General features: G+C 54.3%; 4 protein-coding genes across 4 annotated transcripts; 2 read left to right on the top strand and 2 right to left on the bottom strand.

Annotated features, from left to right (window-relative positions):
* Positions 1–4,678: 4,678 nt before the first annotated feature.
* PG986_002026 (uncharacterized protein) lies at positions 4,679–5,098 on the bottom strand (the record flags this gene model as incomplete). Its single annotated transcript, XM_066838248.1, has 2 exons — positions 4,679–4,747; positions 4,928–5,098. The coding sequence occupies 2 exons, from the start codon at positions 5,096–5,098 to the stop codon at positions 4,679–4,681; spliced, it is 240 nt and encodes a 79-aa protein (XP_066707141.1).
* A 473-nt stretch (positions 5,099–5,571) lies between these two features.
* PG986_002025 (Transcription factor) lies at positions 5,572–7,641 on the top strand (the record flags this gene model as incomplete). Its single annotated transcript, XM_066838247.1, has 4 exons — positions 5,572–6,261; positions 6,300–6,424; positions 6,482–6,844; positions 6,906–7,641. The coding sequence occupies 4 exons, from the start codon at positions 5,572–5,574 to the stop codon at positions 7,639–7,641; spliced, it is 1,914 nt and encodes a 637-aa protein (XP_066707140.1).
* A 2,278-nt stretch (positions 7,642–9,919) lies between these two features.
* Positions 9,920–10,918, top strand: PG986_002024 (uncharacterized protein; the record flags this gene model as incomplete). Its single annotated transcript, XM_066838246.1, has 2 exons — positions 9,920–9,945; positions 10,057–10,918. The coding sequence occupies 2 exons, from the start codon at positions 9,920–9,922 to the stop codon at positions 10,916–10,918; spliced, it is 888 nt and encodes a 295-aa protein (XP_066707139.1).
* Positions 10,919–11,295: 377 nt separating this feature from the next.
* On the bottom strand, positions 11,296–12,450 carry PG986_002023 (uncharacterized protein; the record flags this gene model as incomplete). Its single annotated transcript, XM_066838245.1, has 1 exon — positions 11,296–12,450. One exon carries the CDS (start codon positions 12,448–12,450, stop codon positions 11,296–11,298), a length of 1,155 nt encoding a protein of 384 aa, XP_066707138.1.
* Between the last annotated feature and the right edge of the window lie 2,157 nt (positions 12,451–14,607).

The following is a 14,607-nucleotide window of genomic DNA, read 5'->3' as shown; positions in this document are numbered from 1 at the left end:
TTTTCTTTCTTTGGACGACGGCAAAGACAACGATTGCTTGATCAAGCTGACTGCTTAGTGCGGGACTGGGGATCTTCCGCCAAATGGAGTCTGCCGGTCGGACATATTCTCTTCATGCGGCTTAGCCAATTTGACCCTATGCAGGCCCTTCCATGGCGGCCATGATGAGCAAAAGCAAGCAGGCAAGCCCCGGAGAAAAAACACGAACGAGGCCAGGGCAGCATGGGCAAATCGCTCCCAATCGGCCCAGGGTTGGCTCGGCAAGGCTATGCAAGCAGCAAGGCCAGACAAGGCAAGGCAAGGCAAGGCAAGGCAAGGCAAGGCATGGCAAGGCGCTACTTATTACATTTACATTTACATCTATCTACATCTTGCTATACGTACGAAGTTACGAACTACGTACGCAGATACGATACGTAGCCAGGCTGGATGAGCAATGATCAGCAAAGGCCTGCCTGTAGACAACTAGCCCGAAGCAGCGCCTCCTAAATGATTAACCAGCCCAGAAAACCAAAAGAACAAAGACAGCTTGGAGCTTGATCCCTCGTTTCGCAAGCGAAGGATGCCCGACCCTGGCTGTCTGTCGTCCAATTCCGACACCCCCGAGACCCGGCAGATTTGCCCTGACGCTAGAGCGATATATGTCGCATTATCACCGACAGCGCTCTATATGACAGCCGAAGACAGACTTCTAATCGTCGTGACGACGTAGTCCTTCTGGAGCATCTAATATCGACTATTTGATGGCAGATGCCGTGATATAGGGCAGCTGACCGGTCGTACAAGCACGAGCAATAACAGATAAACGCTGCTCTTATGAGTAAGTATGTCTCATGGAGCTGCGGTGCGGAAATGCTGCGAAGTGTTCAGTACTTTGTTCGTGGTCACGCCTCCTGTGTCCGCATGCAGTAAGCAGCGAGCAAGCCGCCACTACCCCATATCAGATATCCGGGTCACACACCTAGACACACATACAGGCACCTACATACACAGTCACTGCACAGTACAGCTCCCTGCTCGACGAGGGACGGGGGACCACTTTTGGAGGCAGTGACAGGGTCTGTGTGGTCTGGTCTGTGCTATATTAAACTACAGATATAGCCATTAAGCCGGGTCCGTTATAGTCATGGAAAACGTCGAGTAATCTCGGCCTGCGCTCAATCACATGCATGAAGCTGTCGACAGGTCCTATCTTGCTGCTCCAGGGATTGGGAAGGGGAAGCTGCAGCCGTTAAGCGACCTCCGAGGGGATGGCATGGCTCTCTTTGTTTGCCGCGAGCAGCGTCGAACGACCCCCGACCGAATCTGCCACAGCAACCCAAGCAGAGGCAAGTCTTAGGCAGACTGGTGACATTCGCAGTCGGAGAAATAGTTCTTCGATGCTTCGAGATCACCCCACTGAACTGTTACTCGCGTTTCGAGCAGATCCCAACGCGCTTGTTCTGGAACAATGATGTCGTATTCCATGCCCAGAGTGGGTTGAGGCTTCCAGAAACTGACATCAGTCCCTCGCCCAATGCGGGCTAGCTCAGTTGGATCAACTCAAGGAACGAATAAAACGCTGCCTACTTTTCTCGACGGGATTGGGAGGATCCAGGGGCCTTTTGTCGACTGCCGTTCGAGCCCACCAAGCCAGCAGGATGTAACGGTGCTCTGGAAGATCTCTCAAGACAGAAGAAAATGCCCGGTGATTCCCCTGACAGGACCCGTCGCAACACGCCCGATGTGGAGTGCAGCGTCACAGTCTCGACGTACGTGACGCACCCGGAAGCAAGATTATAATGTACTTTGCATGTGCCTTTCCGTGATGCATACTCGACTAGTCGTCTCCACGAACGTTGTGTCGAGCGTGAGTCGCCTCCTTAACAACAAGCTCTATAGACCCCCTCTCTCTTTGACTCGCGAACGACCGCGGACAAATTGCCGTGAGGCGAGTCCCACTGAGGAGATGAATGTCAATGGGGGGCGGGAGCAGCTGGAAGCTTGGAGCCGTCCACCGCTGCATCTAGCCTTGTCTGGCCTTCTGTTACAGGCGGCGAGCGAGGCTGCAGAGTCAGGAAGATTCGAGTCTCGCAGGATGGACGGATGGATAGGTGGAGGGTTGGATGGGCTGCTTATTGCATCATCGCCTTGAAACTACTACTACTACTACTACTACTATTACCGGCGGCGGCACCTTGAACAATCTAGGTAACGAACTCGGCATCGTAGACGCGTGCCGCTGGACGGACTAACTAGGTGCTAGGGATGCGGCTAAAGTTGTCGTGCCTGGGTGATGGGAAACGGTCCTCAGTCGGCTGCTCTCTCGTCTGTGCGATATCTGTTTCCCCATGAGGGTACACAATTTGGCATGTACGTACGGACATGCTTCCATACTGTATGTATGTATGTATGTACGTATTGTTCGGATAGGTTGAGGCCCATGCTAACCCAGCAAGTCGTGTAGGCTAAGGGACTCCCACGATGCGCTATATCGTAATGGCCCAATCATTCCAGGGGCTGCTGCTTCTTGGCTCACCGTTGCGGCTACTGCAAGTCTCCGGGAAACCCACTGCTGCGATCGTGGTTGAGAGGCTCGTCGTGGGTATCCAAGTATCCTCCCTCACCTTGTTTGCATCGTCACTATAGTTGGACGTGGACGTACCAACCCTGGTCCCAACCGTTACGATAACCAAGTTATCATGTAAGTAAGCTAAAGGGGGCCCGCTGCGATTGGCGCGCGGCTTGTTTACTTGACTAGTTCAGTGGGCACGCCTACTTATTTCGGTGTCAGGCACAACTGCGCACCTGTCGAATTGGGAAATGTTGGCCTCTAGCCCGCCTTGCTATAGTGACGATAAACTATAATATACTGGTTTAATCCGGGAGTCCCATGGCACCAGGAAACTGACGATGGGCTCGTTTTTTTTTGTTCTTGGTGGTCTTTCCCCTGTATCCCCTTCTCCAGCGTGGGATACGCGATAGCCGGTTTGGCACGTATGGATTAGGGACCATCATGGCGGAGTCAGCCTGACTCTCGGCGCCTCTGGGTGACGGGTTTCATCATGAACCCCTCGAAGCTAAGTCTTCCGATGAACGTGCAATTGGACATGCACTTTGGGTAATCAACGGTGTGACCTCCACCTACGAACTATCTATCCATTGCAAGTCCGCCAGTCAGTCAGCCGTGCATCGCATCGCATCGCAGCGCATCGCATCAACACCGCGCGCATCCATATCCATCTTACATGTCAGTGTCAGCACTGCCTGGTATCCAAGCTGCGAATAATCTCACCCCTTCGCTGTAATATCGGCGTCGGCTCGATTTGACAGCCGTTGTCATGCTCGTGGACCTCTGCAGGTCGGTGAAGGGCCATCCGTTAGATTGCCATCGTCTTTCTGCCGTGTCCCGGTGCCCAAAGCGGGTTAAACGGCCGACTGTTATTCCTATCAATAGTAATAATAGAAACACTAGGATCGGCTGTCATTACAGTTCTATGCGAACACACACGCACGCACGCACATGAGCGACAGAGAGAGAAGAAGCAGAAAAGACCGCCAGAGAATTTCCCGTCGATAGCATTTCACCATTAACGGGCAGGGGTTCCTGCGCTCTCCACCCACCGCGGAACACCCCCTGCGCTTTTCTCCAAGCGAGCTTCAACTGGGTCTCCGCCCGCCCACCCACCTTAGACACACCTGGTCCAGTAAGTACCCTATGCATCCTTGGCTCATTGTCCAGGGTAATCTCTTGAACTGATGAACCGATTCTTGCAGGCCAAGCACCAAGGGGGGCCCCCTTGTCAGCACACCATCCCCTTCTGGTTCTTCATCGGCGTACGTGCCCAACGGTCTTCTAGAAAATAGCGGGCCTGCTGGGCCCTCTCGAGGCCGTCGGAGGTTTTTGCTGGCTAATCACAGCGCCCTGTTGGGGGCCAGGGCAAGCATTTGAGGAAGTGGGAGCCGTAGAGAGGGGGTGGGCAAGGAGCCAGCAGGAGCAGGAGGAGAGCGAGATGGGAAGGGGAAGGGGTGTGGCCCTGTTACTGCGTGCTGCTGCGTGCTGCTTGCTTGCTTGCCTAGGTTGCCTGCTGTGTGTGTGGTGCTGCTACTGCTGCAAGAGAGACAAGGCTTGCCTGTGAATGGCTCCAGGGCCCATCAGTCGATTCTCCCCGTGCCCCCATCTCGACCCATGTCATCCATACCTGCCTACTCCGTCCGCCTACATGCGCTGCCGTGAGAGAGAGAGAGACTAGAGGGAGAGGAAAGAGGGTTTTGCCGTTCGGTTCTCTGGCCTGCCACACGCACCGCACAATCCCCACTGCAGCACTTCCCTGCCCTGCGCAGCAGCCATGTATGTACTGTACTTCGGCTGGCCCTCTAAAAAAAGTCGGCATAGGCGCGCGAGAGGGAGGGTCCTCTGGTATCAGAATCTGGCTCGTGTACTCAGAAAGCATAATCGTAATATACTGCGGGTGCTTTGATCTCGTCTATCAACTTTGGGTACTTACCACGCTGCCCTCTTGCGCGAAAAGAGAGAGAAACCGACACACACAGAGAGAGGGGGGACTGTGTTGTGTTGCGTTGCGTGCTGCTCCCATAGTAGAGCCTCATTATTGACTGACATCTTCCATTTTGGTTCGTTTCATGGAGTCATGGGATTCCGATCATCGTTCGTGATTTTCGAAACACTGTCATCGGCCTAGAGGCTCTCCTTGACACTTCCCTTGGCGTTTGACCGCGCCTGAGTGCAACGGTTCCTCAGTGCCCTCTGTGTCCAGGAATATCAGAATCCCAGTCCAAAGAGGGTCCTGGAATGTGGCCCCCCCTTGGCCCAGATCATCCATCGCCCTCTCTTAAGATTTTCCCACCCACGGCCTGGCTGGATGCACTGTACTGTACCGCAATACATGGCCTGCCTGCCTACCTGGGACCAGACACACCCACGCACGCACACATGCTGCTGCGTGCTGCTTGCCCGCTGCTTGCCCGCTGCTGCTGCTGCTGCTGCTGCTGCTGCCGCCGCCGCCTCCTGCTCCTGCTCCTGCTCCTCCAGGGCGGGCCTGTAGCTCTGACAGAGTGGGATGTACTCGGACATCTGTGCTAGACCCAGGTTACCCATCATCTCCTCCCCTCTGCCTAGGCCTGATTAGGTCCTCATCCAGACCCTGGCTCTTGTCAACCGTTAAACTGCCCGAAGAATAGTGTTTAGTGCCGCGACTTGCACGAAGCCACCCCCCTCCCACTAGCACCATCTACCGGAGCCATCCATTCCATACAAGTACACTCTGCCCTGCAACCTCGCGTTCCTGAACTTCACTCTAATCCAGACTTCACATACAACCCAAGCCATAACCTGACGTTACTCGGTAGGACCAAAGACGGAAGCATTGCATTGGACTATCTTTCTCTCTCTTTAACCTCCCATTGCATCATCCAGACCCAAGCAGTTGATGGTACCGGAATCTACAAAAAGATCAGCAACACCTTAGCCGACTTCCTTGGGCTACACACCACAAGACGTCTTCATCTTCTCCTCGGACCGGGCCATCGAGATATGCTCCCATGTCCACCACGACGACACTAACGGCGACTATGGCAGAGTTGAAGCCGGAGGCACCTCACGGTAGTCTTTGGTCAAGCTACAGCGGATCGGCTATGCCATTATCAGCTCGCTTTCCCAGCAACATGGAGTCCTCCCTCCATCACCATCCCACCGTGGGCTCCTCGCAACATCCAGGTCGGCCCCGGAGCGGTCATCCCATCGAGCATCCTTATCCCTACCAGAGGTACTCCCAGGACGAGACCGACGCCTTTGACAGACACCACGCGCCTCTGCAGCAGCACCACAGCTACCCCAACCTGAAGCGCCCGTACTCGCAGACCGAGCAGCCCCCTTACCAGGAAATTGTTCAGGATCTCCGGGACGACGGCACCAAGCTTACCGTCAACCATGACCACAAGCTCCTGTCCTTCCGAAGGGCGCAGGACAAGCACACCATTGTCGACCAGCATGGCCGTATGCAGCAGCTGGAGCTCTCCGCACAGCTCCACGGCATGTTCTTCCTCTCCGAGATGCCTTCCAACGGCAGCGACGGCTCCCTGCTGCAGCCCGAGTTGACTTGCTACCGGAGGAACTTGTTCCAGATCAGTGGCTCTTTGATAACACCCAGGGGTCAGCTGTCGGTCATACGCCAGGAGACTGGCGAGTCTGTCCCGGTCACCAGCACCGAGGTTACCATTTCCGCAATTGAGTCGGTGGATGGCCACCCGGTCCGCCTGATCGTCATCCCCTGGAAGACTCCTCCCCCAACTCCCCTGAGATGCCCCAGACGGCCGACCAAGAGCCTGCGGCTCTGCCTCTGATCCCTTTCCAAGAGGATGGACCGGAAGCGGACGGCGAGTACGCGGTCTACCCCATCGGCTGGAGGCGATTGCAATTCAGAATGTAAGTAAGCCCACAGCATCCAGGCGCTTAAGGTTCAGTGTACTAATTTTATCAAAGCGCCACTGCCAACAACGGACGGAGAAAGGAGCTTCAACAACATTTCGTGCTGCACCTGAAGGTGGTCGGAACACTGTCGGATGGAACGAAGGCGGTTCTCACCGAGTCTACCACGGCGCCCATTGTTGTCCGTGGTCGCAGCCCCCGGAATTTCCAGGCCAGGAAGGAGATCCCTCTCCTGGGATCGAGCGCTGGTTCCAGAGGACAGGCGCTTGTCGAGACGGGCCTGGGCGTCGTTGCCGGACCTCTTGCCGTGAAGCCGCAAGAATCAAAGCTAAGAGGGCTGAACCTCGAGTTGCCTCGAACTGCTTTCACCTTCAACGCATCGAAGCTACCCGGCAGCCCGATGACCATGAGATCCAAGTAAGTTTACCTTGTGGAGAGCAAGACCTCGTTGCGGGCAATGCTAACAGTGCTTTTGCAGTTCTTACCCGAATTGGAGCCCTCCTGGACAACATCCCATGTCCTCGATGCCTTCGTCTGCCACAACGAGCTACCCTCCTACCAGCATTCCTGCGGATTCTTACCAGAAGATGCCGCTTTCCGGACCCCCCGGCTACAGCACGGAGCCGCAAGAGATGCCTCTGCAGTCGTCGATGCCGCCGGTGCAGCTCTCTATGGTTGCTAGCGAGCAGCCCCCCTCGATACGGACACAATACGCATACGTCCCTGGAAGCTCTGCCCCGCCTCAGCTGTCGGTCTCGACTTCCTCCATGGGTGCGCCCCATGACCATAATCTGAACGTGCCGAGATACGTGGAGAGCGGGCGGCCTTCGAAGAGCCCTCGCCACGCGAGCCATACCTCGGTACACAGCGCCGGCTCCATATCGAATAACGAGTCGTCGGAATACCGATACGGATCATATGTCCCGGTTAATAACAACCAGAGCCAGATGAGCTCCCCCACCGCCTATACCACCGGTGATAGCAGCTCGGCTGGCCACCACCATCAGCCGACGCGCGACTACTACCCGCCCCCCAACAGCTGGACCACCACCGCGGGTGAGACCGCCTCGGTCCAGGCATACCACAACCCGGAGAGCCGCCCATACGGTGGCTACCAAGACCAGTACAAGTCTGGTCACGCCATGCCGCCTCTGAAGACGGATCACCACGCGGCCCCGGCCGGGTACGGCAACTACGGCTGGAGCCCCTCCTAAGACAGTGGCCCAGTCGCGTCCTAATATCCCACCACCCATTTCTCCACTAGTTGTTGAGACTTATACCTTTCTGCTCGATCAACCCGAGCGTGGATTCGTTCCGGGGGCGAGACTGAAGCACTACCCCCACATACCTTATAATACCCCCATCTGTAACATACCCGAACAATACCTATACATACGTAATTAATGAGCGAATAACGAGCCGGGGAACGAGCTCGGGCGGTGGAACTAAGAGGGAAGGGCGTCTCTTCGGGAAAAAAAGGGGCGTAACCATGGTAGGCCGGGTATTGGAGTCGGCCACCCTCTTACACAAGAGAGAGAGAGAGAGAGAGAGAGAGAGGACCACACTACTAGGTGTGTGTAATACTTTGTTTGTTGGAAAGAGCCTTTGGGTTCGTCGGCGTCGGTGGATTTTGTCGAGCCTCTGTCATCCCACCAGTTGGCAAGCTGGTTGTTTTGTTGTTGTTGTTTTTATGGCGGTCCCTACCAACCACCCCGATTTTGTATAAAAGTGTATGGCTTTTTACCCCCTCCTGTTTGGTTATCACGGGTTTTCTTCTCTCGCGCGAGAAGAGAAAAGGAAACGGCACAGTTCGTCGAAAAAGGCGAACACCGGCGTTAGGCTCTCTGGGCTGCACACATCATTATTTGTTCGATATCCCCTTGTCGTTAGAGAGAGAAGCAATCAAGAGAAAGAAGAAGAAAGATCCAATTGTGTTGAAGCTTGTGTGTGCCTGGTGGATGATGGAATTCGAGTGTGCCCTTGTGTGTGAAAAAAAGGTCCCGGAATTGGATGGGCGCGCTTCGGTGGCCGAGGAGGGACATGGTGGAATATGAGTGGTGTTTGCTCATGTCGTGTCAAGTGTGGTATATATCCGGGAGACTGCCCGGGCTGGGTAGCGGTGTGTTCCTCTCTCCCCCATGGGCTGATGGTGGTTGAAGCGGGAAGCCATGCTTTTCAAAACGAGAGTCGGTGGCGTTGCTGGGTTGGCGAAGTGGAAGGCGGTCGCATGGTCTCATGCACGGCAGGAAGGGGTGCTCAACGGCAGCAAACATCATGCCAGAGACCGGGAACATCAATTGGGTGGAATGCTGGTTGGCAATGGATGCGCATATACGGGCGTGTATGTGCTTGTGCCAAGGGAAGGAAGGGAAAAGAGTAACCGCACAGACGGCAACGAAAAAGGGAGGAATATGGGATGGTCAGGTAAACAGGCGAGCTATTCCGGCTGGCTGCAGGAGGCGGCGGATGATAGCAATTATACGAGGGGAAAATACCAATACATATACTGACTGCACCTACTTTACTTTGAACCGATCTCGAGGCCCCGGCCGGACACCCCGTGGAAAATGAAAAAGGAGAATTTTATTGGGAGCGCAGTAATCCCTTGTGCAAATCATTGGCGAGCCCGCATGTATACCCTGTTGGAGGATGATGTTCTACACAGATTCCTGGGCATTTCGATCACCGTACATGCAGACCGCATTCTGGTGTCCACCGGCCGACGGGGCCGTCTCAACAACCCGGCCTCCTGGACCTCTCCAATCTCAAGGGGGTTTGCTGAAACTTATGATTGATCACAAAAGTCAGGCATTGTCAAGCAGGCAGATCCCTCCCAGCGCACGTCGGAGGCCTTGAACGGGTGCGACGGCACTTGCGTACCTGGCAGGAAAACAGGACGCGGACACGAGAGATGCGAGGATGCAGTCGACAGGCGGGCGTCCCTTTGGCGGGCGTCGATCAGACATGGACAGCATGGTGTTCCGTTCATGAGTCCCGCCAGCGCGGTAGAGGTGCCCTGTGCTGAGCTCCGACCAGGCTTGTGCCGCTGTACTAGGCCCTTGGCCATCAACCATGTGGCTGTCGTTGTGACACGCTCCCTTTTTGACCATCTCTTCGCTATCTGTTTCTTATCTTTCCTTTCCATTGGCTCCAACACCTTTTTCTGGCTCCTCCCCAATCCCACCTCAACCCAAAATAAACTGGAACTCGCTCTACTAGTAACCATCCTAGCTCCCCCCAAGGCTTGCCTGCAGCCTTTCGGTCTGTCGACGAATAGATTATCAACGAACTCAAATCTCGGTTTGGATTTGATTTAATCTGATCAGATCTACTACCCTGCACTTGCATTCTTATCTGCACCATACGTTTCATCGTCAACTGCGACAACCCTTCGCAGGACGAAGAGAGAAGAGTTTTCCTCCCCCAACCCGGGCATTAATACACAGTCTATACGTGTCACAGCTTTGCTTGTTGTGTCAAGCAATACCCATCATGTTTGATATCCCCGAGGCTAAGCGGTTAGTTCCATTGCGTCAATTACCCAGCAGCGTCGGCTCCTATTTTTTTAATTTTTTTTCTGCAGCTGTTCTTGAGGAAGACCACCGAAACTAATGGGTTGGCGTGTACAGAGTCAGGAGAAAAGACCTGTACAGCTCCGCATCGTCTGATGCTGACGATGACGACTTGATGAGCCAGGATGGGCAGGTGGATACAGAGCTGCGCGAGCGACTGAGGGCGCAATTAGCCGGCCTGCTAGATCTGGACATCTTATCGCCATCCTCATTACCTGCCCCGGGCGTTGCTGATACCCCGGCCCAGAAATCGGGGACGGCAGTTGCTTCAGACGAAGGAGCCAATGGCCCTCCTGCTGGGACCAATGGGCAGCTGCTTGCGACAGGCGAGAGCAACCCAGACGAGGTTGCATTCGCTTTTCGTCTGTTCCGCGATGAAGAACCCTCGCATACCGTTGTCATTAAGCAGGGTGATGAGACCCAGGTAGGAGGCAAAGCCGAGTTCGTCGTGCCCAGGAGACCACAATCATACTATCTGGCTGGCAAGCCGGATCAGAAGACCATGGCGCAATACAAGTTTGCAGCGGTGAGCACAGAGTATCTGCTGGCCAATGCCAAGCAGCGAAAATGGGGACTTGAGAAGCCCTGGAGGGTCACCAAGATCACCGTCACAGCAGACAAAAACGCCAAGACCCTGCCCGACGCCGGTGGCGCAGAGGACACGACCATGGGTGAGAGCAAGAAGACGCGGCCCGGCAAGAAGCGAAGAGTCCTCTTGCGCACGCGGGAGAAAGCCAAGCGGGAAAAGGAAGAGGCTGCGAAGAAGAAGCTCGCCGACAAGGAAGAGCATCTGAAGGAGAAGAAGAAGAGGCTCAACCGGGCAAAGAAGCTCAAACGCCGGGAAAAGCAACGGGAAGCGAAAGGCGCCGGTGGAGGAGGTGCGGATGAACCAAGCTCGAGAGAGACGAGTCCGGAATGAGAATGGGAGCTCTAGGATTTATCTCCATGTGCTATCTCCCAAATATGTATGCACGATGATCCCTCTTTTAGATTCTTGCTGGCCATTAATTACATTCGACTCAAGTCGAGCTTGAAGCCCTTTTATTGCCGAGCACCACTTCAGCATCAGCTACATCACTTCCAGGTCGCGGTAGGGAATCAACGCATTCTTATTAAGGCGGTGGTGTTACACCATTAAAATCATGATAGAAACCACAACATCTATATCAACGCTACCCACCGAAAAGCTTGGAAAGGGAAAGAGCTACAGAGTGTCATCTCCAGGATTCACACATGTAAACTGAGACCGAAACACCTGGGACCATACAGCTTACACTGCCTTCACGACCGCAGCGACTATTTGGTCTTAAGAATCTTAACTCCCTGGACGAAATCATCTGCACTGTCCGTCCCCATGGTTCGAGCTTTGAACCACCATAATAGCAAGCTGAAAGGTTTCCAGGTTCCCAACTGACCAGTGGCTCGGGACGGTCCGATTGAGAGTGCCAGCATGATCTTGGGATCTGGCTTGTACTCCTCGACTTTGCCGTCTTTGAAGTACGCTTCGAACTGCTTTGCCAAATATTCAACCTGGGCGCCAAGGGTGGCCGCCTGTGCGGCCTGAAGATTTCCCGCATCCCCAATGATGAAGACATTCTTGTACTTGGGAGCTCGCAGGAAGGTATCCTGATGCAAGCGACCACCATCATCCCGCATCTCCGGCGGCGCAAACTCGGTGTTGAATTTGATACCATAAGCCGGTATGAACAGGTCCATTTTCAGCTCGACCTTTGTGGAATCCGCCTTGGTGAGTTCGACGACTTTGCCTCCCTCGGAATCATTGAGCCCAGAAATGCGCGCATTGGAGATGACCTTGACTTGAAGCTTCTCGAGCTCCTTCTTGGCCGTCTCGCGGGTGGACTTCATTATGCGGCTCTCCAGGGGCAATGAGTCGGCGGAAATGATGGTGATGGATTTAGCTCCGGACTTTGCATAGTTGTAACCCAGTTCTCCGGCAAGTTCCACACCCGTGATGCCAGCCCCACCCACGACAATCGACGAGGCCTTCTCAATCTGGTCTCGCAGTTGAGAGATGGCGGCGCGGGTCTGCTGACTGGTACCCATGGTCTTCCATGGCATGCCGTCCCTGGCGTCTGCACCGGTGGCGATGATGACTGTGTGGTATGCGATATCGCGCTTGGTGCCGTCGTTCAAGGCCACCGTGACGGAATTGGCGTCGGGATGCAATGACTCCGCCTTTCCGAGGACGAACTCGAACTTGTCGTGGCTGTACTTGGAAAAGGCCGCAGGGATCTTGTAGAGGACCTTGTCCTCGCCCATGGCGCCGGGGATCACCACGCGAGGAGATGCGATGTTCCAGAAGAACTCGTCATTGGGCGCGACGAGGACCACCCGCAGGTCTGGGTCGGTTTGTGTAGACTTAGCTGCCAGCCAGTGGGCGACTGGGATACCTCCTAGGCCGGCGCCGAGGACAACGACGGTCTTTGACATTTTGTTTTCCCTTCTTCGTGTGATTTCGTTACTCTTGTTAAGGAAGAAGTAGGACAACTCAAGTGGAATGAGCCGTGTCCTGATCTCAGGAAAGCGCTGGGGTTGTTGTTGTTGTTATTGTTGTACGCTGGTGTTTCTTATGCAATAAGCAAGTGTTATACAACGGGTGTTTTGGGTCAACGGTCAAAGCGACGACGGACCGATACAACTTTATAGCGAGGCTACACCATGAAATTCCTGGGACAGCAGCAGGAGCCCGGCTCTTTCTCGCAATTTGTCACCCGAATAATCATCAGTCCCCCTCCAAATATAGGGCACCAAGCAAGAATGCGGTGTGCTTGATTTCAAAGGAACGAAATTACGGGAGGAAGGGATTACAAAGGATTCCCGCGCGGGTATTAGCTAAGCAGAGCACCTTATCAGGCGGTTTGGGCGGTTTGGGCAGGCTGCCAAGCTGGCTCTGCGCGCGCGACCTGCAATAATGGCCGAGGAAGTGACCAACTATTGAAGACTAAGAAATAGGGCAAATCACTGCAGCATCCTTGTGCTTATTGCGGCATTGCGACATTGCGACATTTGTACATGTGATATTTGGATCGAGAGCAAGAAGGCTGGTTCGCATTGGTACTTTTTTTTGTGTCGTTGTTGAAGCAAACACAGGAGCTTACTGCATGCAACAGGGGCGTACTGTCGGCCCCCCGTACTTTGGCTGCATTGTGGGACATGGACAGACCAGACAGCGACGTGTCAATAGAGTAAGCAAATCGTTCCCCAGGCTCCGTTGTTCTGGCTAACCTGGGGTCCTCGGTCCTTGGTTTGAATGAACGATGACGGGCCGCATATATACCGACACCATACGTTGGCCCTCGATAATAGCAACAGAGCAATAAAGTGTTGTTTCACTGCATTGGGGGCGCAACGAACCCAATCATGGTGGCGGCCTGCCTCGATCAAGTCATCTTCCTTCCTCACCACTGGCGACGTCCCACACAAAATCCTTGACATACAACAGAAAGCCTGGACTTGCTCGAAGACAGAGTTCGCGATCAACTTACCTCGGACAGATATGGCGCGCGCCTCGTTTTTGAGCCATGTCAAGTCAAGGGTTCGTCCTCTCTCTCTCTCCACGGTTCGAAACTGCGTTTCAGATTGTGGCGGTGCCATTAATCCATTTTGTTACCCACGTGTTGAAACCTCCCCACCAGCCATGGGAGGCCAGGCTTTCCAGGTGGGTTCAATTCGCGTTGTCAGTTGAACACTATCGCCCGCCAGGCCTACACCTGCAAGCCTACACCTCCAAGCTTACATCATTGCAGACTTGCACGATGAACATCGCAATTTTGATCGGCCTCTTCTCGTCTGTCCTTTTTCTTCCGTCTCTCCACCGTCTTTCTTTTCTCTGAATCTTTATCTAGATTCGTCCTGTCAGGCAGATGCTACGATGTCATTGCGAGACTCATGACTCAGGACGTGTTCAGCGCACCAATAATGCAACTGCTCCCTAATGGACCACCACTCTATGAAGATCACAGCCTCGTTTTTCTTCGTGTCATCTCGGCTGGCAGGATAACCCCACGTTGCTAAATATATCTTCACAGTCAAGCCTCAGGCTAGCAGCTAGTACGACATGACGCGGGAAACCGGAGGCGAGAATCCCCAGAAATGCGACGCGTTGATTGCCTTCTTCACTAGGACCGCTCAGGGCCGCGTGTCCACACGTCCGGCAGGGGCGCTGCGAGGAGTGCTTAGCGGCAGGCAGTTGACTCTGAGCCTCTGACTGGCTCGGTCGGGCTAGCATCTCAGCTTCCAGCCCTCCAAGAGAGCGTCGGATCGGATTTGCTAAGCTCTTACGGTGCTTGGCACGTAGCAGCCCCCACCAACCCGTTTCAATTCAGGGGTAATGTCTGTCTGAGTGATCGACAGTAGGTTACAGACTCTGGGCATTTTTACTAGCCTGCCGGACCCTGTTCCTGAACTTCGAACCCTTCTCTCCCTCTCCATCTGCATGCTCCATCTCTCGACACGCTCGTTGTGGAAAATCTGAAGCATTATTCTGGGATACATAGTCGATAGCATCCCGCACCGCTCGTTTCGACCTTCGCTCCAGGGACTCACTGTCAATTCAAACAGACGATCTCCGGTTATCATCCTATACCC

Source organism: Apiospora aurea (genome assembly GCF_038362705.1).
Source record: "Apiospora aurea strain CBS 24483 chromosome Unknown utg000001l_segment0_segment0, whole genome shotgun sequence".
NCBI lineage: Eukaryota > Fungi > Ascomycota > Sordariomycetes > Amphisphaeriales > Apiosporaceae > Apiospora > Apiospora aurea.
This window is presented reverse-complemented; position numbering and strand designations above follow the sequence as displayed.